This window comes from Rattus rattus, chromosome 5, assembly GCF_011064425.1.
Source record: "Rattus rattus isolate New Zealand chromosome 5, Rrattus_CSIRO_v1, whole genome shotgun sequence".
NCBI lineage: Eukaryota > Metazoa > Chordata > Mammalia > Rodentia > Muridae > Rattus > Rattus rattus.
The window spans coordinates 152,823,571-152,850,326 of NC_046158.1; the positions used below are offsets into that span (position 1 = coordinate 152,823,571).

At 53.9% G+C, this 26,756-nt stretch overlaps 1 protein-coding gene across 1 annotated transcript in view; it reads left to right on the plus strand.

The window, feature by feature from the left end:
* Positions 1-26,447, plus strand: part of Cdh22 (cadherin 22) — a 123,185-nt gene extending 96,738 nt beyond the window's left edge. The window contains exons 8-12 of the mRNA XM_032904814.1: positions 1,483-1,619; positions 13,491-13,612; positions 13,701-13,818; positions 21,392-21,643; positions 25,276-26,447. Of these exons, the coding sequence (XP_032760705.1) occupies positions 1,483-1,619; positions 13,491-13,612; positions 13,701-13,818; positions 21,392-21,643; positions 25,276-25,811 (1,165 nt within the window). The 3' untranslated portion in view covers positions 25,812-26,447. The remainder of the gene's footprint in view (positions 1-1,482; positions 1,620-13,490; positions 13,613-13,700; positions 13,819-21,391; positions 21,644-25,275) is intronic.
* The last annotated feature ends 309 nt before the right edge of the window (positions 26,448-26,756 follow it).

Sequence of the window (26,756 nt, forward strand, 5' to 3'; positions counted from 1 at the left end):
AGGCACATTCACAGGCTTTTAGAAATCCACTCTGGGGCCAGAGAGAGTGGTTAAGAGCGCTGGCTGCACTTCCAGAGGCCCTGGATTCAATTCCCAACAACCCACTCGGCTCACGCCTGTCTGCAACTCCAGTTCCACCCTCACACAGACATGCACGCAGACAAAACACCAAAGCACGTGAAATAAAGATAAAATCAAGGGGGAAAAAATCCACGCTGCCTGTGGCACATCCCTCTACAGTTTGCCACATGCCTTCGCCCCCCTCCCCCCTCGCAACAGCAAACAGGAAATTCCCTCCCCTCAGTTCACCCAATCCACACCAGGGTGCCAGGTGGCTCTGAATTGGATACATAAACAGACTAAGGGGATGGAAGACTGGTTCAAGGTCACACCGGGCACAGAAGTGACAGGAAATGCACACAGTGTGCACAGACCTGTGCAGCTGTCATTGTCTCCGTGGAAGAGACAGGGGAAATTGAGATCCAGAGAGATTTTGATCATGAAACCAGCATAGGCTTCTCCAAAGGCCACCTTTCCAGGCCCTGAGCCCTGCAGCCATTGCTCCCCTGGTCCTCAGTTTCCCTCTCTGGGTTTGAGGGAAGAGCAAAGGCAAGGGTTTCCCTCCCTCCCTGGCTGCTTTATCCTGACTGCACAATGCGCCTTTGCCTGCATGCCAGGCCTTTGTCTGTGTGTAGCCACGGCACCCCGCCTGTGTTATCAGTGCGGGAAGTGGCGGCGGGCGCTGGCGGGGCCTCTCTGGGCCTCCGCCGCCTGAGACATGTGTTGGACACGGGCCTTTCAGGCCTGGAGCCGAAGCACAAAGGCCTGGGAAGAAGGCGGAACAAAGGGCTTTTTCACGCGGCAACTGAAAAGCTGTAGATTAGCAAAAGCGCTGTGCAGCCTGGAGGAGCAGGGCCAGCCTCAGACCCTCCCAGCACTGGCTCAGCTGCCCTGGTTCTGGGGTCCACATGGCTCCAGACACATTCTAAGCTGCCTCTACCTTCTCTCCTGCTAAAAATTCTCACAACCCCAACTCCTGGTCCTAAGTACCTCTCCCCACCTCCAGCGCCATTTTATACCCTTTGCGTTTCCCTGAACAGTCAGTCCTCGGCCGCCTCTGCCACCCCAAATGCCCCTTCAGTCCCCCTCTCACCGTGAAACCCAAATCTGAGGTCTCCTATTTTAGGAAAGCAGAGAGAGACATTTGTGACTGTGTACCAGGAACGTGGTCTCCAGCCCTCTCCACATCTGTAGGGTACAAGTTCATAGTCCCACTGACCATCCAAGGAAACAGACTCAGGATGCCCCGGCCCCTGACATCCAGCAGGCACAGCTCCAAGGGGACACTAAGCCAGGTCACTTTCCATCTCTGTGTCTCCAGGGGTTGGTCCCTCTCTTGGAGTAGGGTGAATTAGAGAGATCATGGGCTCAGGCTCCTGGCATGGGACACGTTTGATCAGCCCAACCCTGCCCCCGACTCAGGTACGCCATCGACCGAGACTCGGATTTGGAGCAGATCTTCGACATCGATGCGGACACTGGCGCCATCGTGACTGGCAAGGGGCTGGACCGTGAAACCGCCGGCTGGCACAACATTACTGTGTTGGCCATGGAAGCAGGTGAGATGGGTCACGTGGGGAGAGGAGCCCAAATGAATGGGCGGGGCTAATCGTGGCTGGGCAGAGCCAAGGCTGAACTGTCAGTCAAGTCACGTGGGGCGGGGGAGCAAGGGCTGAGGTGGGAAAAGAATAGAAAACTAGGCAAAGAGCCCACCTGGGAGTGGGTGTGGCAAGTCAGATCTCCAGGATGGAAGATCTAGTGGGACCCACAAGAAAGGGCCAGCGTAGAGAGACCAACTTTCCTCCCTCATTCGCAGAACATCTAGTCAGGTCAAGCTCTATTCTAGGGCCTCTCAAAGGAGGGTAAGTCCAGGGACTTACAGGAGAGAACTGAGACAGCCACAAACTGAGAAAAGGTGCGCTTAGTATGTCAGCCTATGTGACGTGGTCCCAAGGAACAGTAGGGCCAAGGAGACTAAGGACAGCTGGCAGTGTTCCTTTGGAACAAAGGCTACTCTGGGGAGATCTTTTCACAAAGACCTCAGGACGATCAGGACACCATGCATCTCGGCAAGAGCGTTCCGGCAGGAGGAACGAACTGTGCAAAGGCCCTGGGGTGGGAGGTAGTTGCTTGGTATGTTAGAGGAACCGCAGGAGGCCAAAATAGTTGGAGAGGGCAGAGTGGTCCACCGCTGGCAGGGAGGGGTTGGACTTCACTTATCCTGAGTTTAGAATGGAGAGGGCTTCGAGCATTAAAGCCATGATGCTGTCCGGAATAGACGGTGGGTGGCGGGGTGTTGAGAGGAGGCGGGGAGCTTGGTCAGAAGCAGCAGTGTTGGGGGAGGGGTGATAGCCCAGGCTGGACCAGGAAGAGAGGGAGCGAGAAGAAGCTGCCTTGTGGCATAAGCTGAAGGTGCAGAGGCAGGCCCTGCTGCTGGGCACAGTGAGGTGCTGATGGAGTAGGGTCAGGAGCTTAAGAGTCCAGAGGTCAAAAAAACACTAAAAGAATTTGGCTATGCTCAGGTGGAGTTTCTGGAAGTGACGGCCTAGCTTGGAGCCTCTGGGTTGGTGGGGTTTGAACTGGGAAAGAAAGGGAGGACCCTGGAATATCCATTTGCATAAGTAAGGCTGTGGGATGTCGGGAGCGAAGGAGGAGACCCTGGGCAGAGCCAGCCAATGCCAGCCAGGTCTCTTCTGCTTCCACCTGCTCTCCAATGGTGCCTGTCACCTCTGCAGGGCTTGTCAGGCAAGCTTCTAGGAAGCGTCATGAGTGAGTCCAGACACCCTGTTCATCTCTGAGTCTCAAGCCGACCCCTATCCCCGGAGCCCTCCTGCTGGCCTCCCCCTCCTCCCTGTGCCCATCTTCCCTTCCTCCTCCCACTTCGGAGGCCCCGCTGGCCCAAGGCAGGGCCTAGGAAGTCCCTAGGCTGAAGTTCCCTTAGTCTCTTTCAACTGCGATTTAAAGGCAAACACAAAGCCGGCTCAGCCCTCAGCGCGGCGTCTGGGAGCCTTTGAATCCACTTCTCCTCCGCTTGGAAGAGAGAACAAAGGTGGCTGGAGAGGAAGTCACGCTGGACGGGGGGAGGAAAGAGCTCCTCCACCTTCTGAGTCTCCCTCGCCAGCTCCAAGGCAGCTGCCACGGAAACTCTGTGACAGACAGGGCAGAGAAGGCATAGGCCTGATTGCCAGGCACAAGTGCCTATAGATTGTCACCAGCCAGACAGCCATCCACTAGCAAGTCCCTTCTTGGGTTAAGAAGCCCAATGCTCTCTCTCACCTGTGGTTTGCCTCCTACACACATCTGGCGCCTGGTGCTGCATGGCCTCCCTCTCGGCTCTCAGGGCCTTCTACACCTCACCCCACTGACGACAGGGATGAGAGTGAGACTGACTAAGGAGACAGGCAGTCTGGTTTGAGGTGCCCCTCTGGCCACAGTACCCGCCCACTCCTCACCTCTGTACTAACCGATTGGAAACAGAGCACAGAGCGCTGCCTCTTCTCAGTGCAGAGAAATCAGCCTGTGTTAGCCGGATCTTTATTTGATGTTTCCCTGACTGCCTTGACTGTGCAGGTGGTGCCTTCTACTCCCACTGGAGGCCAGTCCCTTCAGAGTGATGAGGTCCCTGGGTCCCCATGTCTAAGGGGTGTTGGTTCTACAGTGGTCCCCATGTGTAGATGAGGAAACAGATCCAGATGAAGCCCCTTCCCATCCTGGCCGGTCCTACTCCAGAGCTCGGCTCTCCCGTGTTGTGCCCTGGTCACTGGGGCTAGGGAGATGGCTCAGTGTACAAAGCGCTTCCCGAACTCAGGCCCCGGGTTTGTACATAACAGGCGAACATGAGAACATAATCCCAGCACCAGGAGGTGGACATCAGCAAACTCCCGGTGCCAACCTAGATGAATTGGCAAATCCTAGGTTCAGTGAGACCCCGAGTCCAAAGTAAAGGGCTGGCAAGATGGCCCAGAAGGGAAAACACTTGCCTTAAAGAATGACAACCAAGTTCAGTCCCTGGGACACCTGTGGTAGAAGGTGAGAACCAACGCCTGTAAATCGTCTCCTGACCACACTTGTACACTGTGGCATGTGCATGCCCCTACACACACACACACACACACACACACACACACATACACACACACACACACACACACACACATACACACATACACACACACATACACACACACACATACACACACACACACACACACACACACACATACACACACACACACACATACACACACACACACACACACACACACACACACACACACACACACACACACACACACACACACACACACACACACACACACACACACACACACACACACACACACACACACACACACACACACACACACACATACACACACATACACACACACATACACACACACATACACACACATACACACACACACACACACATACACACACACACACAAACACACACATACACACACACACACACACACACACACAGGGGCTAGAGAGATGGCTCAGTGAGGACAAGATTTCAAATTTCCAGCACCCTCATAAGTGTTATAAGTGCCACCTGTAAATCCCACTTACTCATGAGGAAGAGACAAGAAACCTCTAGAATGAGTGGCCAGCTAGACTAGTCAAACTGGCAAACCTGAGTTCAAGTGAGAGACCCGACCTTAACATATAAGCAGAGAGTCATAGAGAAGACAATGGCATCAATGTTTGGCAAAACGCACACACACACACACACACACACACACACACACACACCAATACACACATACACATACACATACACACACACAAACACACAAACTCACAAACGTATGCACATGTACACACAAACACGCAGACATGCACACACACTCCCACACAAACACAAACTCACAAACACACTCACACACACGAACTCACAAACACACACCCTCACACATACACACACACAAACACACACAATTTGTGTCCAGTAACCCCTACTCACAACCACCTCCAAGCCATTCCTATTGAAGGCAGAGTTGCCCTATCTCCTTCACAGATGAGGAAACTAAGGCCCCAAACCACAGAGCAAGTCCATGCAAGCCCAGGGTGACCCCAGTCCTTCATGCCAGAAGTCTGCCGAGCCCAGGTATAGAGCACCCTCACTGGATCCACCCTCAGACCCTGTGTCTTCCTGCTGAGGTGTCCTCATGGCTCCCTCAGAAGCAACCAGGGATGAGCAAGGGGTCACACAGCCCCACCTGCTTCCAGGCGGAACAAACAAGAGGTGACAAGGATCAGAGGGGAAATATTTATACACGCTGCAGCGCTCTGTGAGCCCCTTGGAGGATGTTGCCCTCAGCCAGAGCAGCCGCCTGTCACGCTGGATTACCTCAAAGGCTTGGGCCCACTTAGTATGCTGGCTCCTCTCTCCCGAACCTCTGAGTCATCCATCCTACCCATGCAGACGCTCCTTCCACTGACATTATCTTTAACGTTTTGTAATCATGAAATATTAATGACCAATATTGAATTTAAAGTACAATTTGTGTCTGGATCCCGCGGTGGAAAGGGCAGTTGTAAAGGGATAGTCCTGCGGGAGGAGGGGGGACTGGGAGAGCCAAGGATGGGACAGAGGGGTTGGTCATCAGCTGGCCAGCAAGGAAGGTGGCTGAGTGGCCATGACAAGGAGCTGCCTAGGTCAGTTGGGAGCAGCCCACAAGGGTCGCCCTGGACCAAGTACCACCTCACACATGCGTTCGGAAGAACAGGACAATGAGAAAGGCTCCCTTTGTGTGGTCCTGCCTCTGGAAGCTGCTACCTCCTCTGCCTGCCTTGTCTCCCTCCTTTAACTTGGCTGTAACTCCTCGTCCTGTTGGAGGGCGGGAGGGACAGAGACAACAGATTGTGGTGGCCTCTGTTTATTCAAAGGCATTGGTCAGTGTCACCTATAAAACAAAAATCCCCTCTGAGTTTGGAAATCACACTTGTCTGGTTCCAGTAAAGTGCCCGTCAGATACTTAGCAGGTGTTATTAACAGCCACGGAAGGAATCTGAGGCAGGGGGATGTCAGAGATGGTGGCCCAGCTCCACCAAACTCCATTTCACACAGGAAATGGAAGTCGGGGGAGTGGTTGACTTCCCAATTGACTTTCTCTGTCCTGTGTTCCTTGGAACACTGTGGAGGGAGCACAGAGGCTGAGGAAGGAACAGGTCAGGAGGAGAGGCCATAAGAGGTAGGGCTCCCAGGCTTCCTCCAGGGAGTCCTAACTGCTTATCTAATGCCTCAGGGGGATCTCTTGATGAACAAGTTGGGTGATGGCTTCTCTGAATTTCTTGGAGAACAAGGGAGAAGGCAGGGGAGGGGGCAGAGGAAAGGGCAGGGGAGAGGGCAGGGGAGGGGAGGGGAGGGAAGATGGCAGGGGGAGAAGGCAGAGGGAGGGGGCAGGGGAGAGGCCAAGGAAGACCTAGAGTGAAATCTAGGTGCTTTGGGAGGGACTGGCTCACCACTGAGGGACAGAAAAAGGGGATTCCAAGGTGTGTCTCTGGAAGAGGAAGTTTTTTGCTGTTTTTGCTTTTTTTAATTTATTCATTTATTAGGTATAGCATTCTGCCTGCACATATGCCTGCAGGCCAGAAGAGAGCACCAGATCCCGTTATAGAAGGTTATGAGCCACCATGTGGTTGCTGGGAACTGAACCCAGGACCTCTGGAAGAGCAGTCAGTGCTCTTAAACTCTGAGTCATCTCTCTAGCCCGAGGAAGGTTTTTAAAGAGCTGGGATTTTGATCTTCCTGTGAGCCAAAGCTGGGAGACTTAGAGACCCCTCTGAGAACAGAGTGGTGCATATGCCTAGAGCAGGGAGCTGAGGAGGGCGTGCAGATATTTGCTAGCCCACACAGGAAGGGTCTTGAGTGTCCACTGTGGAGCCAGAGGTCGGGGTGATAGGGAGCTAGTGCAGGTCTTCCGGCTGAAGAGTGCTGCGATCAGATGTGGGGTGTTTGTGGTTTTCTTAGCCTGCAGAAGGGTGAACAGAAGGGAGCCGAACAGCCCGGAGATAGCAAGATAACTCCTGCTAACTCCATGCGGGTGTCAAGACAGGGCCGGTGGGCATGGATGCCAGGCAGACCATCTAGGGAAAGACTTGGGGATGGGCTGCTTTGACACCTTCTTCTCAGAGGTACGGAAACTGTGACTGAGCTCTTGTACTGAGTGATAACTTCAGAAGCCTTAGCACTTGGCAGATACCAACAGGGCCAGAGACTGTGATGTCTGCAGAGTCTCAGCCCACTCTGTCCCGAGGGAAGGAAACGTCTCGAGGCTCCAGACCCCAAAGATACTGTGTTCAAGGCCCCTCTTGTACCCAAAGTCTATCCACTCTTGGAGGAGTCAAGTCCACAAAAAAGGCAGAGGCCATTCTCCACACACCAGAGCCAAGCAGATCACAAAAGTCCTTGAGGGGAACAGACAAGGTGCCTGGGCCTCCTGTTCCCACAGACAGGGCATGGGGACAGGGCAAGAAGTGCCAGGAGGCCTCTCAGGCTGTCCTCACACCCTTTGCTGGCTCTGGCTCTGCTCTCTACCCTCCTCCTCCCACGCCTGCCTGGGCTGTGGTAATTGGGAAGATCAATCTTTCTGCCCAGCTGGCTGGCTCTAATCAGAGCCTAGGGTTGGGATGCAATCTAATTCCCTGGGGAGGAGGGAGGACGGTGGAGCTGAGCCGAGGGCTCTCAGAGAGAGGGTCCCTGCACTCCGCCTCCCTGCCTGCCACAGTAACTCGGTGCAAAGTTGGTTCTTCTGGCTTGTTCCACACTCTCCACTCTCAAAGTCCCACCTTATTCCTCTCTGGGCTCCTCTTTCTCTGTGACCCCCAAGGAGAGCATCTCCACTCACTGATCTTTGCAGACGTGGTTTCCCCTGCTCCTGTCCTGGGTCCTTGGATGGGTACAGCCGTATCATCCCCCAGGTCCTTTGCAGATTCTGTCCTAAACTCAGGGCAGAGGCATGCATGCCACAGACAGGGAATGTCCCTCACTGCATATTTTTATTAAGCACCTATTATACACCTCATGTGAAGTGTCCAACAACGCTTCTCCTTACTGAGGGCACGAATAAGACCAGCAAAAGTAAGCTTTGTGCTCTGTAAAACACTTGCTTTGCAAGCACAAAGACCTAAGTCCAATCTCTGGAGGCCATATAAAAGTGCTAGGCATGGTGGGAAATCCTGTAATCTCAGAGCTGAGGAGGAAAAGACAGGAGAATCCCTGGGATTCGCTGGCTAACTGGTACAGTCTAGTCATCACATCCTGGTGAGAGACCCTGTCTCAAAGGAGGAGGTAAACGGCATCCTAAGAATGACACCCGAGGTTGCTTTCTGGCCTCCATGTAAGCATTCACACATGCACCGGAACACACACATGCACGTGTGCACACACGCGCACACACACACGCACACACACACACACATGCACACACACACATTTTTAGTCAACAACAAGAGGTGCCTGGGAAAAGCCATGACAGCAAGTAACACAGGAAGCCATGTGTATGTGTGATGATGAGGGAACCATAATAAGAACCAAGCCATCAGGGAGGAGCTGAAGGGCAGACCCAGGGCAGAGGGAGGGGAATGGAAAAAGGGCCAAGGCAGGGGAGGGGTTGGCCATCTAACCCAAGCCAGGAGATCTTCTGGGGGCGGGGGATAGGGAGCAGTACAGGAGTCACAGAGAACTGCTTGAAGGAGACAGGACCTTACAGGCCTTGAAGAGTTGACTCAGTTAGAAATGTTCCCTTGAAAGTCGGGCTCCCTTCTCCTGACCCTACTCTATCTGTTGCTCCAGTGAGAGCTCGGGGAAGCTGCCTCACCTCTCTGAGCCTTTTTTTTTCTCATCCACAAAGCAGCAATGGATTCCTCCCTCGTCCCACAGTTGACAGGATGACGTGGGGAGTCACAGACCTTGGTGGTGACTTGCTATGTGTCTGCTGCCTTTCTTTGGGGAAGGTAGCACCTTCCTTCTGGTTGTTAGGCCATGTCCCATGTCCTCTTCCCTTCCCACGGACCCCATCCGTCTCTGCTTTCTGCTCAGTTGGGTCTAGATGCCCTGAGAGTGACCCTCCCAGAAGCTGGGGTCTTCCTTGGAAGAGACCAGAAAGGACCCCACTCTCTGACCCCAGGGCCTTTGCACATGCCAATCCCTCTCCCCAGAGAAATCTTCCTCTCTTCGTCCCCTTCCTCTAGTTACTTCCCAGTCAGATCCAAGTAGAACTGTCACTTGCTCCATGGAAAAGGTCCCCACACCCACCAGGGCAGGTCTCTCCGTTCCTGAGCTTTTCAGTTCTTATTACGCAGGCTGGAGGGCTGTCTGTCTCCACCTCTGGACCAAAGGACCACGTTGTTCTTGTTCACGGCTGTGTCCTTGGTCCAAAGGAGACTCGAATTCCACAGCCGTCAGCAAAAACCCACAAGCCTCTGCTCCGAAATGTCCCATCTCACCCCAGCCGCTGTGTTTAGGGAACCTCCCCGCACCAGGAAGGTGAGAGACCAGCCCCGTGGCTCTCTGGCCCTAACTCTGCTGTCTTTATGAGCCCAGAGCCTTCCTTCCCAGCCTCTTCCAATCCCTGGGGCTCCACCTGCCACCTCCCCAGATGCTCGGCGGAGCCAACAGACGAAGGAAGCGCCAGGCCAGAGCACGTTTAATTTTAATTTAGGAATCGGTTAGGGCTGCAGGCCTGCTCAGCTCCGGGCTGTCAATCAGCCTTCCTCAAGGCCGCATCAATTAGTTTAAAAATATTGAATGTAATTTCGCCTGACACAACATATTGCAGCTACTGCAAAATATAATTTATTTTAGAAGAAGAAATAATTAAACTAATTTGCATGTCAGTCAGCCGAACTGAGATGGCAACCGGGGGGCGGGGGGGGCAGAGGGGGGAGACCTGGCCCCTGGAGGGGGCACCTGCCGCTGGGCACTGGGTGAGGTCTCCTGTGCCTGGAGTCTGTGCAGCTGTCTCGGGATTGACAAAGACCCAGGCAGCAGGAGAGCCAGGCATTGTGTCTGGACCACACACTTAGACTTAGGAGGCTTAAGGGCAACTTCAGGGGTGTTCCTGCTCCTCCCCTCAGTTTCTCCATCCACGAAAATAGGCTTAACATCACCTTGGGCTGTGTGGAGACCCATGTGAGGTCATAGGCATGAGAACATGCCGTAAACTGGACAGGGGTCAAGGTTCGACACTGCTGGATGCTCGGTTCTCTGACAGACCCCTGGAAGGTGCTGGAGGTGGGTCTGAGTGAGTGATTATGAGGGACACAGCCCAACCAGACAGGCCTGGAAGGTACCAAAGGCCTGCCAGTTACCCCAAGGCAGCATTTGTAAGCTGGATACCTGACGAACCTCCCTGAGCAATGCCAGCCTTTAGCACTGGTATTTTTGAAGTCTTCCCAGGTGACTTTCTGAGGATGAGACACATTGCTTAATGTTGAGGACCCAGTGAGGAGCAATGGTAATTCCAGGCCGGCCCCAAGTCTTTGGACAAACACCGCAACCTGGGCAACTCGGAGGCACAGCCTCTTAAGTAAGTGTCCTCAGCTGGCTAGCTCTTAGATCGGAGACCCTTACTCAGGCAAACGGACTTACTCAGGGCTCTCCTAGGAAGTGACCTGTGTGGGACATGTTGGAAGGGAGACAGGAAGCCCCAGGTGTGACAGCAATGGTGTGACAACAGGGTCTCCCGGTTAGAACATGGGTAGAGGGTGACTGTCCTTCAGGAGAGTGCTGTCATAGGCTCACCCCTTTCATGAGGTGGAGGATCTTCTTCCCCGCCTCTCCGATACCCCACACCCCTGCTTACAGAGGCAGGCTGCCAGGAAGGACTCACAGACCCTCACTAGCCCCACAATCAGCTGAGAGACAGACACCTGCCTGCCTCCCTCTCCCCTTGCCTCCCAGAAGCACCCCATCTGTCTGTGGAGGTTCTCCAGCAATATGCTCTTAAAAAATAACAGCTCTCTCGGCATCCCCAGTCACGATTCCCCTCCCTCGGTCCCGGAAGAATCCCTCTAACTGCTGAGGTGGCATATCTGGGTAAACTGAGGAGATAGTGTGCCCTCTGCTGAGGGGAAGGCCTCCTCCTCTTCCTCCTCTTCCCCCTCTTCCTCGTCCTCCTCTTCCTCCTCCTCTTCTTTCTCTTCCTCCTCCTCCTCTTCCTCCTCCTCTTCCTTCCTCCTCCTCTTCCTCCTCCTCCTCATCCTCCTCCTCTTCTTTCTCTTCTTCCTCTTTCTCCTCCTCCTCTTCCTCTTCTTCCTCCTCCTCCTCCCCCCCCTGGTTTCCCAGAGTTAGACCACCTGCCCTTCCCACCTCCAGTTCTATCAAGTCTCCAGCAGCTGCAGTCAGCATCCAGTGGCCTCTGAGCTCAAAGAAGGCAGTAGATGGGTCCACTTCCCTCTGAACATGGGGTGCACGACTGCCTGGGGACTTCCAGACTACCCCCAAAATAGCTCCCTGTCAACCCCAGTTGGAGACTCCCGTCATGCAAGCATCCTCTTGAAAGCGGGCTGTCATTTCCTCTCCTGGGGGATGCACCTGCAGGGAGGGGGCAGGTAGACAAGGTCAGTCATTCGTGAGCTTGCTAACTGAGGTTAAAGTGGCAAGGCACTCTGGGAGGGAAGCTAGGGGAACCAGCCGTAAGGGAACTGATCCAAGAGGCCAGGTTGAGGCTGCCAATTCTCTGGTGTCAGATTGCTTGCTAGATACCTGTGTACCAATCTTCTGTGCTGGGTACACCGTTCTGAGCACTTCAGAGACGTTAACCCTTAGCCCATCTGTTCCGTAAGCAAGGGAGAAAACTGAAGCTTGGAAACATCACTTGGTTGAGATCACAAAGCTCCTGTGTGGCAGAGGTGGGCTTGGTCTTAATCACCGTTCCATGTGCAGCACTTTCCAGGGATGGAAACTGAAATCAGCGTCTTGCCTGAGCCCAAGTTCTGGGTTAGGGTTGGTTTAGCCACGCCTGAAATCCAGGTCTCTTCACAAGCCCTTCTGACTTCACCCATCTGCCCAACTGAGAGGGGCAAGCTATTCTATGTCTTGTGCTGGAGACCCAGAGCTAAGTAAAGACAGAGCCTCGAGTTTGTGGGCACCCTGCTTCACAGGCCAAATTTGCCTCCTCGAACTCATCTGGCCCTTGAAGGATTAGGTGTGCTGAGAGCAGGAGTTTGGGGGTTCAGTCACCAGCTGACCATGGTCTAAACACATTTAGTTTCTCCTTTGCAGTGCGGGAACACAAATCGTAGTAATACACAGGATCCACTAGGATACACTAGGGCAGCTGAATGATGGACACGTGTGCTCTGGCAGTATTCGATAACCTCAAGGGGACAGGGCAGACAGTGATGGAGGTGACACAGTGTTGGAGGCAGGGGCTTATCTGAAAGGACCGCTGGTGGTCATGGTGGAAGTGACAGTGGTGATAACTGACTGCTCATGGCTGTGGCTACGCTGGCAATGTTGTAAGGCAAGTGATGAAAGAGGTTAGGATGTTGGTAGTGGTAGTAGAGGGGCCGTGGCCATGAGGGTGATGGGGATGATGAGAGTGGAGCTAACAGATGTGGTGATGGTGATCTACAGGGATGAAGGTAGCAGGGTTGAGGGTGCTTCTGTGTGTTACATGCTAGGGTTAGGGAGGACAGTATTGCTGGTCGTCATGGCGATGGCTTGGTAGCAGTAATGATCCAGTGATGGTGGCAGCAGTCAAAATTGTAATGACGCAGATTGTGATGGTGCTCCTGGTACTGATGATGTTGGAGATGGTGATGGATGGGGTGTTGGTGATGGTGTTGGAGATGGTGATGATGGGTGGGGTGTTGGTGATGGTTTTGGTGATGGGTAGGGTGCTGGTGAAAGTGATGGTGTTGGTATTGGTGATGGTGATGGTGATGGGTAGAGTGTTGGTGTTGGTGATGGTGATGGTGATGGGTAGAGTGTTGGTGTTGGTGATGGTGATGGTGGTGTTGGTGATGATTTTGGTGATGATGATGGGTGGGTGTACTGTTGTTTGTGGCCGAGGAGGTTATAGTGGCCCTGGCAATGCAGTTGATGCTAATATTAACGATGAAGATGGGATGGTGGATTTGGTGAAGACTGTGATGGAGATGGAGAGGAGAAGGGTGAAGATGGTGACTGTGACAGCAGACATGGAGCCACAAGAGTGCAGACGGTTGTGGAGATGGAAGAAAGGGTGGAGAGGGATGTGGCAGAGAAATGAATGAGATGGGAGGGAGTGTGGCTATGGGGATGGTGGAGGGTGGAGGTGTTTAGGAGATTGTGTCCCAGCCCTGGTTCTTGTGGCCATGTGGATAACCCACAGTGTCTGTCGGTGTGGCCCCACTGTCTAATCACCTAGAAGTAGGTAGGTCGTCTGGTCTCGCCCCTGAAGCTCTTGCTCTCCTCCCCACTCTTCCTGCAGACAATCATTCTCAGCTGTCTCGGGCATCCCTACGGATCCGAATCCTGGATGTGAATGACAATCCCCCAGAGCTGGCCACGCCCTACGAGGCCGCTGTGTGTGAAGACGCCAAGCCAGGCCAGGTACCCACAGGCACTGGGGACCAGAGATGCTGCCGTGAGAGAGCTCTACTCCACCTCATTGTGTACCCTGCTTCTCCCTACTCTACAGCTCATTCAAACCATCAGTGTGGTGGACAGAGACGAACCACAGGGCGGCCACCGCTTCTATTTCCGCCTGGTACCAGAGGCACCCAGCAACCCTCACTTCTCTCTGCTGGACATTGAAGGTGAGCCACCATTCCCAGGGCGTGTGAGGGAGGGAGGGGGCTGGCTCCTTGTCTTCCTCCCCTGTTCTCCGTGTGTAAACTAGGACTCCCGGAGAGCCAGAGCTGGGTCTAATGTCACAGTGTATGAGTCAGACCAGGGCTGACACCAGCCACTGGCCAAGCCCTGGGGAGCCAGGCTTGAGTTTTCAGACATCCAAAGGGCAGGCAATGGCGGTCGGGAAGATCTGGAAGAGCATCAGAGGAGCAGTTGGATAGACAGTGGAGAGTCCCCAAGCCAAGTGACAGAGGAAGGCAGCAGTGTATACATACCCCCACCTGTGGTTCAAAGGTGTCCCCAACTTGACTCCCTTGTGTCAGTGGAGGGAGGTTCCTCCATTTTAGTTGCCATAGAAGGAAAGGGCCTTCTCCAGAGTTCTGCAGGTCCTCCAAAATATATGTTTACTAAACACTCACATGCACGCACACATGCACATGCACACACCACACACATGTACACATGTACACACACACCACACATACACACACCACACACACACGTATACACACCACACATCACACATGCACACACACACCACACACACAGACACCATACACACACACCACACACACACACACATACACACACATGCACACAAACACACCACACACACACACACACACACACACCCCATACACACACACACACACACCCACACATCACACATGCATGCACGCACACACACCACACACACAGACACCACACACACACACACATACACACACATGCACACAAACACACCACACACACACACACACACACACACATACCCCATACCACACATACACACGTATACACCCACACATCACACATGCATGCACGCACACACATGCCACATACAGACACCACACACCACACACACACACAAACCCACACACACACACACAAACACACAACAACAAACACACACTAAATACACAGACACCACACACACATGCACACAAACACACCACACACATCACACACCCACACATGCATGCACACACCACACATACCACACACCACACACCACACACACACACACACACACACACACACACACACACACACACCAGTCTCTGTATAATATTGATCTTCCTTGACTTAGTCGCCCTCCCCCACAAAAGTGACCTGACTAGCTGTCTGATCTGAGTACTCCATGATACCCCACTCTGTCCCCCGAGGTCCCCATGAAATTGACACTGGAACTTTAGAAACAGAGCTGAGGGAGGCAGGTGTCAATGGACAGGAGCGAGGAGCCCAGGAGGCACCCAGGCTTGGGGTCAGACTCTCCAGGACTTCCTGGCAACTATCTGTCCCTTTCTAACCCTGAGTTTCATTGTCTGGAAATGGGGCTAATACAGCAGCCAGGCACCGCAGAGGGAAGAGGGTTGCTGGGGCAGCTGCAGACCTTACACTCTTCCTTTCTACTTAAGTCTCCTAAGCCCCACTGAGACCCAGTTCCTGTGAGGCGGGCTCTGCTCTGGGCCCTGGGAATTCAATGACAGAGGGGAGAGAATCCTCACCCGTGTGGGCTTCACAGCCTACTGAAGCAAGACAGAAATTAAACAAATCAATAATATATCCGGCCTAGTGAGTGGCAGGGGAGGAGGACTGATGCAGCCTTGTTCCTCAAGAGTCTGGGCCCTGTCCTGCTCATCATAGGCTTTGGGTGTCAAGAGCAATGCTGGCTGGCACCTTGTCAGAGTTCGACAAAATGTGCAGCATGAAGCTGAAACAGAAAGGTACTCTGGGACAGCCTCCCTGGAGGGATCCACAATGAGCAGGCAGTGGAATGGATGGGGACATGGCTCAGTGGGTAAAGTGTCAGCCATGCAAGCACAAGGACCTGAGTTCAAATCCCAGCATCCATGTAAGCTGAGCACAGCAGCATGTGTCTGTTACAACCCTGTCAGCGAGAGGCAAGGACTGGGGGGATCCTAGGGGCTTGCCACCAGCTGACCTAGCCTAATCAATGTCACCCAGTCCAACCTGTCTCAAAAATTAAGGAAAATGACAGAGGAGGACACTCAGTGCTAACCTCTAGTCACACACAGATGAGTACACCGCACATGCGCACTCACACAAGTAGACATCGCACACGCAGATACTTGCACGCACACAAATAAGAAAGAATTAAAGCAACCGGGGAGTGAGCCAAGCGGATAACCGCAGCGAGAACAGTCTGCTAGCAGAAACGTCAAGTTTCAAACAAACAGACAACAGGACGGAGGGCGCTCAGTCAATCGTGCAATCTGGCAGTCGTGGGGAGGCGCTGGGGCAGACCACGTTGGTCTTCTGGTCCTGGAATAGTTTCAGACCCCGACACGGGGAAGCCCTAAGGTCTCTGAAGCTAAACATACCTGTAGTCCTCAGAGCCATATTAAGAGCCTTTACCAGTCAATTCCTCTACTCTGACAATGGATTCCCAAAGAACAATGACAACAGCTAGACCTGGACCCTGGAGCCCCTGCTGTGTCCGAGGGGCAGGGTCATGGCTTTGAGAAAGGCTAAAGCCGTGGGAGGAACCAGGGCTCAGAGCTGCGACTATTTAAATCTTTTGGAAGTAATTCAATAACCAATACATCCCAGCCCGCACATCCCTCCCCTGGTACCCTGAGCTGGTACCCAGGGACTCTGTCCGCCTTGCTCCCGCGTCTCCAAGTTCAAAGATCTCCCCAACCCCAGGCCCCCGGGGTTCCACCCCTCCCCCCATTGTTTCTCCTATTCTGGGGGCCTCCTGAGCTCCCTTCTGGGGTGGCCCTCGAGCATGAGCTTTGGGGAGAGGTTAACCTTAGCCTGCTGAGGTTAGAGCAGCCACGGAAGGCCTTCCAGTCCTTCAGCCCCTTCCCTCCATGTGCCAACCCCCCACCTCCTCACCGTATAAATATCTTAGGTGGCAAGCGGCTACCCCACCCCATCTGCTTCGTTGTACAAATGTGTAGCCAGTTTGGAAATGTGATTTATAAATATTGCCTTTGCAGCCAGGGATTGACGCTGATGGATGTAGGGCCAGATGGATGGATGCTGTTCCCGGGCGCAGGTCCCACATGGAAGGGTGGGGTGGGCCGGGGGTGGTCAGTGGATTCCCAGAGGAAGGCAGCTGGATGGGGTTGGGAGGACAACCCAGGAATTCCCTTCCACTGGGCGGAGGGAGGCAGGGTTCTAAGTGTTCTGCACATCTGGCTGCATAGTGGGACACAGCAACCCTGAGATGCATCTCTGTCTTGCTTGGCAATTGGAGGCTGGGCCAGGGCCAGGCACTCATTTCTCAGTTCTGTCTACCTCTCTCTGCTGCTGCTACTACTGCTATTGTCTCACACAAAACACAGCCGCGCTTCCGACCTGTAGTCCGTGTCAGCGCCTGTATTTTCCTTTATGAGTGTCCTTGGCTACTGGGCAGGTTCGAGCCAGGACAGAAACCACGTCTGTCTTATTCACAGCTATGTCTCCGGGGGCTAAAATAATCGTGACATATAGATAGTGCTCAGCTCAGACTTGCTGTGGAATGAATGGATGATGGATCACTGGGTCACTTCTTGGTTTAAAGCCCACGAATCAATGGCCGCCTGTCGCTTTCCAGAAAATAGCACAAGTTCCTTACAAAAACTGGCCCGCTAAACTTCCCAGGATGGACTTCGGTCTCCCTCCAGCTTGTGCCCCAACCACAGCAGCGGAAGCAGTGGCTGCCATGCTCGCTTCCTGGACTTGCTTACCCAGAAGTGCACTCGGGTGGCTATCATTTCTCCCAAGAAACTTCCCCTGACCTCCTGAGCAGTGTCCTGTTAATCACCACCCCCCATACCCCCCCCGCCCCTGTACTGGCCCTTCCCAGCACTCCCGTGGTTTGTAATCCTAGACAGAGTAGACAGAGCTGTGGGCGCCTTCCATTGGTGTTAGTTCCTCACATAGGAATCTGAGTTCTGATGCAGGCAACAGCTGGTTTAGTTCTCTATTGTCTCTCCTCAGCAGCCAGCGGGCAGTCTAGATGGCAGCAGGTAATGAAGAGCTTCCGGAGGAAGGGAGAGGAAGGGAGAAGAAGGGAGAGGAAGGGAGAGGAAGGGAGAGGAAGGGAAGGAAGGAGAGGAAGGGAGAAGAAGGAGAGGAAGGGAGAGGAAGGGAGGGAAGGAGAGGAAGGAGAGAAGGGAGAAGGAAGGAGAGGAAGGAAAGAAAGAAGGAGAGGAAGGAGAAGGGAGAGGAAGGAGAGGAAGGAAAGAAGAAGGGAGAGGAAGGAAAGAAGGAGAGGAAGGAAAGGGGAGAAGGAAGGGAGAGGAAGAGGAGAAGAGAGGGAAGGGAGAGGAAGAGAGGGAGAGGAAGAGAGAGGAAGAGAGAAGGGAGAGGAAGGGAGAGGGAGAGGGAGGAAGGGAAAGAAGGAAGGGAGGGAATGGATTAGTAGGTGGAAAGAGAGGGAAGGTGGATGAATGAGTGCATGGCGGTAGGAAAGGAGGACTCATGGATGAGTGAGGGATGCGTGGGGATAGAGGATGCATGGATGGATGGACAGGGAATGAAGAGCGGATGGACAGACGGAATACAGAGCGAGTGTATAAATGTAGGGTGGGTGGATGAATGCTGGAGGGCAGACAGGGAGATGGGGAGTAGACGGAGAATAGACAAATGGACGCTGGAAGACTGAAAATGAATGAGTACATAGACGTACAGATGGATGTTGGAGGGTGATGTATGTGTGTATGAGTGGACGGATGACGGGAAGTCGATGGATGGGTGTGTGACGGCCAGAGAATGGATGGACAGACGGATCCGTGGGTGAACGGTAGGAGGCAGACGGATGGAGCATGGGTGGATGATGAAGAGGTGTGTATCCATGAGAGCTCGAGACTGGATGGGAAGAAAGATCAATAGAAGGATGACGGAGGGTGGATGAACTGACAGAGGGGTCTGTAGATGGGTGATAGTGGATGAACGATTAGATGAAAGATGGGTGGATAGACAGACAGACAGGTGGATGGATGGATGACGAAGAAACAAGTCATTACTTTTTATTTTAAAGTCTCTGTACATGCCTGCGTGTGTGCATGTGTGTGTATGTGCGTGTATGCACGCATGCATGTCTGTATGCACAGGTATGCATGCATGTGTGTATGTGTGCATATGCACATGTGTGTGTGCATGCATACACACTAGTGCAAGTACTGATGGAGGCCAGAGGCATGAGATCCCCTGGAGCTGGAGTTACAGGCAGTTGTGAGCTACCCAAAATGGGTGCCTGGATCTCCTGTCCTCTAGAAGAGCAATATATGCACTCTTAACAGCTGAGCCATCTCTCCAGCCCCATAGTCACTTCTGCAAAAGGTTTTTTAATTGCATTTACTTTGCATTTAGAGTGGGGTGGGGGATACATGCTATATGGTATTTAGAGGTCACAGGATAACCTGTGTGAGTGGCTTCTCTCCTTCCACCACATGAGTCCTAGGGATGAGGCTCAGGTCATCGGGCTCAGGGTAAGCCCCTTCAACTGCTGAGGCGCCATGCCAGTCACACAAGTCACTTCTTGCTGAGCCTCAGGGGAGACCCTGCTCAACCATGGGTGGGAGAGCCAAATGTGGGAGTGCCTTTCAAATGCCCACAGGCTGATGCATGTACAAGAAGCATCTAGTGGTGCTGATGCAGCCTCACCCCGCCCTGCCCCCCCTGCACTTGAGCTTTCCTCTTCTCGGGCAGGAAGCAGTGTTTTCTTAGCCTGGGCTGCCTCAGGCTTTAACAGAAGACCCCAGAAAACAATCCAGAGCTTAAGGTGCCGACCCGACCCGTATCTGCCACTTAGGGGAGCTGTGGTCCCTTCCAACTGTGCTCCTTGAGACTGGCACAGGGCCAGGCTCCAGCTGGCCCAAGATGGAGAGACGGGCACTGTGCGGGGACCCCAGCCATCACACCAGGGCATGGCAGCCATAAATCCCTCCTTCCCAGGGGAGTGGAGAAAGGAGGCCATGGAGAAGAGGTGATATCTAGCAGGAATGTGATGGATGAGGAATTTGCCCAGGCAAGAAGGCAGAGAGGGCGTCCTCTCAGAAGCAAGGCAGAGACATCCAGACAGGGAGCAGGTGTGGGGTGTGGCACGTGGGAGAACTATTAAGCAGCATTTGTGAGGTTCTGCTGTGTGCTGGGAATGATCCCATGCTGTCCTCTCTGCTAGGTGAGACCCTGGCTCTGTTTGCCGATGAGGACCGTGAGGACTGAGGGAGCTGGTGCCCCAGGCACACGGTGTGGCTAGCATTTGTATGGGAATGTTCAAATATGTGTAACAGTGGGTACGGTGAGACGCTGAACCTTGTTTGTCCATCACCTCCTGGGGCAGATTGTCACATCTGAGCTCCACTCACCTCTGTCTGCCCAAGGTCATGGTCAGTCTTTCCAAAGGCTCTTGTCAGCAGCATGGTATCCATAGTGAGGAGGACCAGAAAGCAGGGACTGGGGAGAAGGGGTGGCAGAGATGGGCTTCATCCTGAGGCTAGGATTTCCTTACAAACTAGCATCAGGAAGATCTCAGTTGCCGTCTCCACACAGGCATGCGTTTCCTTGAGCTCTCTGGGTCCCATCCACAAAGCTGGAAAGGGACTCAGGACTCCCAAGGTCTCAGGTAGGAACCCACACTGACAGGGCAAGGACAGATGGGTCTGACGGACAAGTGGAGGGGCAACAGCAGAGACAGAGCATCTGTCCCAGGACTCAACCCTTCAAATCCCCACACTGTGCAGGACTGAGAGGTGACCCCAGAAAGCAAGGGTCAGTGCTTTGTGACAGATGTGGAGGATGTAAGAAAAGGAGAGGAAGTGGATTCGATCTGTGGCTCAGCCTATGCTCTCCGGGTTTGGCCTGGTCTGCAGCAGGCTGAGGTTGGACAATAGCCACCATTGAGTAGCTTGCCCCTCTCTCTGACTGCCTATGTACAAGGGAAAACTTTGCATAGAGAGAGTCTGATGCTTTGGGTCTCCTCATATGGCCGTGAAGGCTGCATCACTACCCCAGCTTCTTAGTGACAGACCCTTGAGCTCCAGAATGTCTGGAGAGCATAAAGACCCCTCAGCCACGGGCACATGCCAGCTGGTGTTTCCAGCCACCTCTGATGACCTTGGATTTGTCAAGGTCCAGCAAACCACAGCCAAGGACCACAGGACTCCCCCAAGCAAAGTGTATTGGAAATCGGAGTAGAATCTGGAACAAAGCAAGCTGTTGAGATCAATGAAGGAAGAAAATTGGCATAGCCGAGGCCGGGACATTGGTCCAGCAGGGGACGAAATCTGGGATTAGCTGGGGACAGTACCTTGGCACAGCTGGGAGCATAAAAAAAAAAATCTTAGAATTGCTGAAAAGACATTTAAGACAGCTGGGAACCCAGTGCAGGGACGGCTGAGGACACCCGTGGGCTCTGTGAGCTGCAGGGTCTTCTGCAGCTGAGGCGACGTGGGGGAGATGAGGCAGATGTGTGTATCCCTGGAGAGGCAGCAGTTCGGGGTGGGAAGAGGCAGGTCTCAAGGTGGGATAGGGATGTGGCTGGGCCAGGATCCGAGTCACACGCTGTCCACTTCTCCGGAGCAGATAACACGGCTGCGGTGCACACCCAGCACGTGGGCTTCAACCGGCAAGAGCAGGATGTGTTCCTCCTGCCCATCCTTGTTGTGGACAGCGGGCCACCCACCTTGAGCAGCACGGGCACCCTCACCATCCGTATCTGCGGCTGTGACAGTTCCGGTACCATCCAGTCCTGCAACACCACTGCCTTTGTCATGGCTGCCTCCCTCAGCCCGGGAGCACTCATCGCTCTCTTGGTCTGTGTCCTCATCCTGGTCGGTGAGTCCAAGAGCCCCGTCCCCCATGACTGGACCTTGGTACCCTTCTGGATAGACCTCACCCTGGGAGGGGAGCCCCAGTTTCTCCTACATATGGACAGACTGGCTACATCTCTAACCTCTACCTGCAGTTCCCGTGAGAAGTCTCTGAAGTGAGGATGGTGGCCCACTTGGGACAGTCTTGTTCCCCACACACATAGCCCAAGACTTCCAAGAGTTTAAAACTACAGGTGCAGCCTGGGCTGGTGGCTCATTCCTGTAATCTCAGTACTTGGAAAGCTGGGGCAGGAGGATTTCAACAAGTTAGAGGCTAGCCTGGGCTATGTAGTAAATTCCAGACCAACCTGGACTATAGAATGACACTCCTTAGTAATAAGAAGAAATATGGTGCTGGAGGTATAGCCTAATTGGTAGAGTGCTTACCCAGCATCCATGAAGCCCTGGGTTCGATCCTCAGTGCTGCAGAAACTTAGTGTGATGGTATAGGGCTGTGATCCTGACACCCCAGAAGTAGAGACAAAGGTAGCCAAAGTTAAAAGTCATCTTTGGCCATACAGGGAGTTTGGAACCTGATATGGGGGAGGGGGAAAAACAAAGCATATTTTTAAAATTCTCTTGTCTATTGTCCTAAGAGAGGCATGACCAGGTGTATCAACCCCTTTCTCAGATGAAGAAACTGAGGCTCACAGAGGTTAAGCTGCTTGGCTAAGATGACCCAGATGGTTTTCTGACATGAAATTAGGTCCTCCTGACTCTGTGTCTCCACCTCTAACTCTGGCACCTACCGTGAAATAAAACTGGGGACAACAACGTAGGGTTCCTGGGACAAAGTCTTGAGACATTGGGAACAATGGTACCAAAAGCCATCTGAACCCCAGTGTCCCTGGTGAGAAGAGATGTTAACAGCCTTTGGCTGCTGTCACAGCCACAGCCACCCAAGTGCAGACTGTAGACAGAACAGTTGGAGTTAGGGGTTCTCTTGTGACCGTGCTCACTGGCCCCGCCTAGCCCCCTCTGTGCTGCCCATCCTCCAGTGTCCTGTCAGATCCCTGCAGAGGCCCCGGACAGATTCTGCCTAGCCAGGAGTACAGCCCCTCCCTCCCCACCACAGCCCACCGCTCAGAATCCCGTTTTTCCAGAGGGTGCACTTTACAGCGGTTTCATTTTCCAAAGCAGTGCAAACAAATTTCTGCCTAATTGCCCACAAACGAAGAAAGTGCACATCAGTGCTCTAAAGGTGACGGGCGGAATCGCTGATCAGGTCTGGCACATCTGTCGCCTGCCGCCCGCCTGCAGTCCCCCGCCATCTGCTCTCGTGGGCATCCCTCCACAGCCCTGGGTCTCCAGCCGTCCATCCATCTTCCCCACATCTCTCTTGACACCTCCCTTCCCTCCAGCCCTCCCTCGGGGCCTGTCCCCAGCCCCCACTTCCTTCCCTGTTGTAAGCTACCATGTTAGGTGGTGAGCTCGTAACCTGTGCTGTAGCTCTCACAGCCGGCTGTGTTCACAGGCCTGGTTGGATCTGTCTGGAGCAGCAAGAAATGTCTAATCTCTGCCACGGTGCTTGGCATAGGTCTGTCTGTCTGTCGGTCCATCCATCCATCCATCCATCCATCCATCCATCCATCCAGGAAATCCCTCTCAGGTGCTAGGCTGTTTCCACAGTAGGATTTATCACTGAACAAAGTATTTTTCCCTTTAATTCATTCTTGGGGCTGGAGAGACGGCTCAGCGGTTAAGAACACTGGCTGCTCTTCCAGAGTTCAATTCCCACCACCCACATGGCAGCTCACAGCCATCTGTAGCTCCAGTTGCAGGGGATCTGACGACTCCTCTGGCCTCTGTGGGCACTGCACACGTGTGGTACAGAGACACGCAGGCAGGCAAAACACCCATACACACAAAGTAAAGTGAAATTTAAAATGATTATTTATTTCATACATATATATACAATGTATCTTGATTGTGTCCACCCACAGACCCCCAGTCCTTCCCTACATGTATCCTTCCCACGCTCCGGCCCTCTTTGTGTCTTCTTTATAACCACTAACCGGAGGACCCATTAGTACTGCCTGCAAGCGCACAGGAGTGTGGCCATGCACTGGAGCGTGGCCATACACAGGAGCGTGGCCATACACAGGAGCGTGGTCAGCCCACCAATGGCCACACCCCTGAAGGAAAATGACTCCTCTCAGCTTCCACCAAACAGCCAATGGCTTTAGGGCTGAGGGTGGGGCCTTGTTGGCCCCTCCCCTATCCTCACTGGACTGTTGATTGGCTTGATCCTGTGGAGTTCTCCACAGTTGCTGTGGGTGTAAGATCAAGTCCGGAAGCCTGCATTTCCCGGCACCCCTCCCTGTCCTCAACTCCTACATTCTTCCTTGCCCCCTTTCCAGCACATTCTCTGGGCCTGGTGGAGGGAGAGGGGAAAGTGGGAAAAAGAAAGATTATTTCAACTTTGAACATATGGCCTTTGAGGTTTTCTTGGTCAACCAAGGGGACCGGAAATTGAATGTACTTGGATTTCAGGGGCCAAAGATGCTGGAGTTGTTGGCAGAGGGAAAGGTAAGGCCACGGGCCTTCAGGCGAATGTCAGGGAGAGAATGTTATGAAGGAGTACGTCCTGGAGAGACCGTTAGGGGAGCTGGGGAAGCCAGGAAAACCTGCCTGGGTGACAGAATACCCTGTTAGTGAGGAGGAGGAGGAAAAGGAGAGGAGGAGGAGGAGGAGGAGGTGGAGAAGGCGGAGGCGGAAGAGAAGCAGAAGGAGAAGGAGGAGGAGGAGGAAGGAAGGAAGGAAGGAAGGAAGGAAGGAAAGGGAAGTCTTAGAAGCAGATGAAGAAAGACAGAAACACAGAGGGTAGGTCATTCATTCACTCCCCCTTAGGTCTCCAGGCAACTCCTCATTCATTCATTCATTCATTCATTCATTCATTCATTCATTCCACTCAGCAAGCACACATCCAATGCTTTCCCCATGCCCGGCATCAAGTTAGGGAAATGTTTCCAGGTCCCAGAGGATATTTACTGGGGTAACTTGGCAAGACCTAGCCTTTGGTGAGCTGTCCCTCTCTGGCTGAGATGAGGAAAAGGAAGTCTCAGAGGCAGATCTAGGACCCACTAAGGACCCGCAGTTGTAAAGAGGTCCCTGCAGCTGCTGGTGGTGAAGAGGCCATTGAGAACCAATGGAATCCTTCCTGTGTGTGTGTGGGGGGGGGGCTGGCTAGAGATCTCACAGAGAGAACCCTGAGGGTCTTGACCTGAGACCAGGGGGGACAGAGGAGGGTGGCGACAGAAAAGTGTCGTCCACCTTGCAGCTGGTACCTTCAACCTTCCAGCGCCTAGAACTCAAGGGTTAATTCTGGCCCTCAAATTGGATGAAAATCCTTAGCACCCCTCTGCTTCCCAACCCCAGTACTACTGGCCACTAGCTACAATTTGCATGTGATGAATAGCTCACCACCTACCATGGCTTTCAGCTCAATTCTCACTGTAAGAAACCGCCAACCCAGGGACCCTTCAGGGATGGTGAAGCTCAGTGGTTGGGGGCCGGAGGGGTTCCAGGCAGTGAGTGCCCTATGCTGAGCTCAGCCCTCACTCTGTCTCCCTGTGTCTCCCCCTACTCACCCCACAGTGCTGGCTTTGCTGATTCTCACCCTCAGGCGGCACCACAAGAGCCACCTGAGCTCAGATGTGGATGAAGACATGCGGGACAACGTGATCAAATACAACGACGAAGGCGGCGGCGAGCAGGACACCGAGGCTTATGACATGTCAGCGCTGCGGAGCCTCTACGACTTCGGGGAGCTCAAGGGTGGCGACCCAGGCGGGGGCGCGGCCAGTCCCCCGCAGGCTGCTTCCTCCTCTGAGCGCCACTCACTGCCTCGGGGGCCTTCGAGCCCCGAGCCGGACTTCTCGGTGTTCAGGGACTTCATCAGCCGCAAGGTGGCGCTGGCGGACGCGGACCTGTCGGTGCCTCCCTACGACGCCTTCCAGACCTATGCGTTCGAGGGCGCGGGCTCGCCCGCAGCCTCGCTCAGCTCGCTGCACAGCGGCTCGACCGGCTCGGAGCAGGACTTCGCCTTTCTCCGCGCCTGGGGCCCGCGCTTCCGACCGCTGGCCGCTCTCTACGCCGGCCACCGAGGGGACGACGAGGCCTCGGCCTCCTAGCCCCAGCCCACCCAGTCCGACGGGAGGGGATCCGCAGGGCCCCCGCTCCGCGACACGTTTCCAAGGGTGCAGCTTGCGGAGGACTCAGGGGTGCGGGGGTGACGAGCAATGTCAGGAGAAAGGAGGGGAACCCGGCCTGCACGGATCTGGGTTGGACAGGACCGCGGAGGGGGAACCCGGCTCTGGGAAAGGACAATGAGAGGAGAAAGCAGAGGATGGCGCTGCTGCGGTGCCCACCCCAAGGCTTTCTGGCATCCAATTAAAGATGAAGGAAGGGCTGTTCATTTACTAAGCACCTACTGTGTGCTGAGAGCTACCCGGATACCGACTGCATTGTTGGAGAAACTATGAGGTGGAGTCCTGAAGGTGTCAGATGGGAAAGCCTCCCAGAGAAGTGGTTCTGACTTGTGCAGGGACACCCAGACAGCAAGTGGTGGAGCCTCTGGCACTGGCCGGCTGCCTGGCCTTGGGCACGTCACCTCACTTCTCTGGGCCTCAGTTTCCTCATCTGTCAAATGAGGTTAATAACAGCACCTACCTCGAAGATTTGAGAGGATAAAAATGGTTCACGTGTCAAGTTGTTGGGCAGTGCCTGGCACAGAGTAGGTGTTTAATAAATGCTCGCCTTTGATACTACCCTTATCCTCGTGGTTACTAGAGGCTGCGTGACTGACCCCGTGTGACTGAGCTCCCTCCCTCACCCCAAGAGCCATCTGCCTCCTCCCAACATTTCCAAGGAGAGAAGAGTTGGTCCCAACTCTCAGGCCCTGGTCCCCCTCTGAGAGGGAAACAGATGTGCCCAGCAACTGTGGGATCTTCCTGCCCCCCAGGTTACATCAGAATAAGACCCCTGGCAGGAATTGCTAAGACGAGATGAGCCTGGGAGGAGAGGAAAGGCTGCCCACAGTGGTGGCATCGCCTCTCTGCTGTGCGAGCTGGAGTCTT